This window comes from Plectropomus leopardus, unplaced genomic scaffold, assembly GCF_008729295.1.
Source record: "Plectropomus leopardus isolate mb unplaced genomic scaffold, YSFRI_Pleo_2.0 unplaced_scaffold10109, whole genome shotgun sequence".
NCBI lineage: Eukaryota > Metazoa > Chordata > Actinopteri > Perciformes > Serranidae > Plectropomus > Plectropomus leopardus.
Window position 1 is genome coordinate 1 of NW_024610629.1, and position 1285 is coordinate 1285.

Genomic DNA, 1285 nt, shown 5'->3' on the forward strand with positions numbered 1-1285 from the left:
TTCTGCTAACACCTGGCTAACTGCTGTTAACACCTAGCTAACCCCGACTGGCTCTATGCTCACTGCTGCTAACACCTGGCTAACCACTGCTAACACCTGGCTAACTTCTGCTAACACTTGGCTAACCCCGGCTCACTCCAGGCCAACTGCTGCTAACTGGCTAATTTCTCCTAACACCTGACTAACTGCTGCTAACACCTGGCTAACTGCTACTAACACTTGGTTACCTTCTGCTAACAATAACACCTGGCTAACATCTGCTAACACCTGGCAAACTTCTGCTAACAGAAACACCTGGCTAACCTTTGTAAATTCTGGCTGTTGCACCTATTGGCAAGCTGTCAGCCAGGACTAGCTTGATATGTGACACATTAGAATCAGACGTGCGCGGGGCTCCAGCAGCACCTGTTCAGGTGAGCACCAGGTGTGTCCAGTATCAACATGTTATCATGAAGCTAGCTCAGGCTAGCCCTGTGAGGTTCCAGGTTAGCACCTTAGCGCAGGTTAACTCAGTTTAGCCTGCTTTGGGTCGTCATCTCTGATTGGCTCGTGGGGTGTTCCGTGGGCGGAGCCTGAGAGAGAGTTCCCACAATGCCTCCTCCGCCAGGTGATCGTTGAAGTCGTTAAAGAAGGAAATGATGTCATCATTAGGCTGCAGAGAGTACGGCCTGCAGAGACAGACAGAGACAGTCAGAGACAGAGACAGACACAGAGACAGAGACAGAGACAGAGAGAGAGAGAGAAAGAGAGACAAGTGAGGTAAAGAGGAGCTTATGGTCTAGGTAATACCTCTAATTATAACTGCAGCAATAATACTGCAGGTACTACAGGTATTGCAGGTACTGTGGGCACTACAAGTAGTGCAAATACTACAGGTACTGCAGGTAGTGCAGTCACTGTACTGTAGGTACTACAGGCACTACTGGTGGTGCACTGTACTGCAGGTACTTTCTGTACAGCAAGTATTACAGGTAGTATAGGTACTGCAGGTGCCACATGTGCTACAGGTACTGTGTGTACTGCGTGTAACTGACACTTGCTGGTAGCTCCTTAGAGTGTCCAGGATGTTGAACTGCTGCCAGCGTTTGGAGAAGTTGACCTTTGAACCCTCTGATGTCATCACCATGTCAGGGTTCCCCAGGTGGACAAAGGTCAAGTCCTGAAGGATTAAACCCCTGAACAGACAGACAGGTGAGACAGAGAGACAGGTACACAGCGGTGGGTACAGGGTACCAACATACAGGTAGGGTATATATAGTGGGGTATAACCTACAGGTAGGGTATA

At 49.1% G+C, this 1285-nt stretch overlaps 1 protein-coding gene across 1 annotated transcript; it reads right to left on the bottom strand.

Moving 5' to 3' along the window:
- Positions 1-6: 6 nt before the first annotated feature.
- LOC121963153 (rap guanine nucleotide exchange factor 1-like) lies at positions 7-1279 on the bottom strand. Its single transcript, XM_042513479.1, has 3 exons — positions 1274-1279; positions 1035-1175; positions 7-668 (listed from the first exon to the last, which is right to left on the bottom strand). The coding sequence occupies exons 2-3, from the start codon at positions 1124-1126 to the stop codon at positions 533-535; spliced, it is 228 nt and encodes a 75-aa protein (XP_042369413.1). The 5' UTR covers positions 1127-1175; positions 1274-1279; the 3' UTR covers positions 7-532.
- Between the last annotated feature and the right edge of the window lie 6 nt (positions 1280-1285).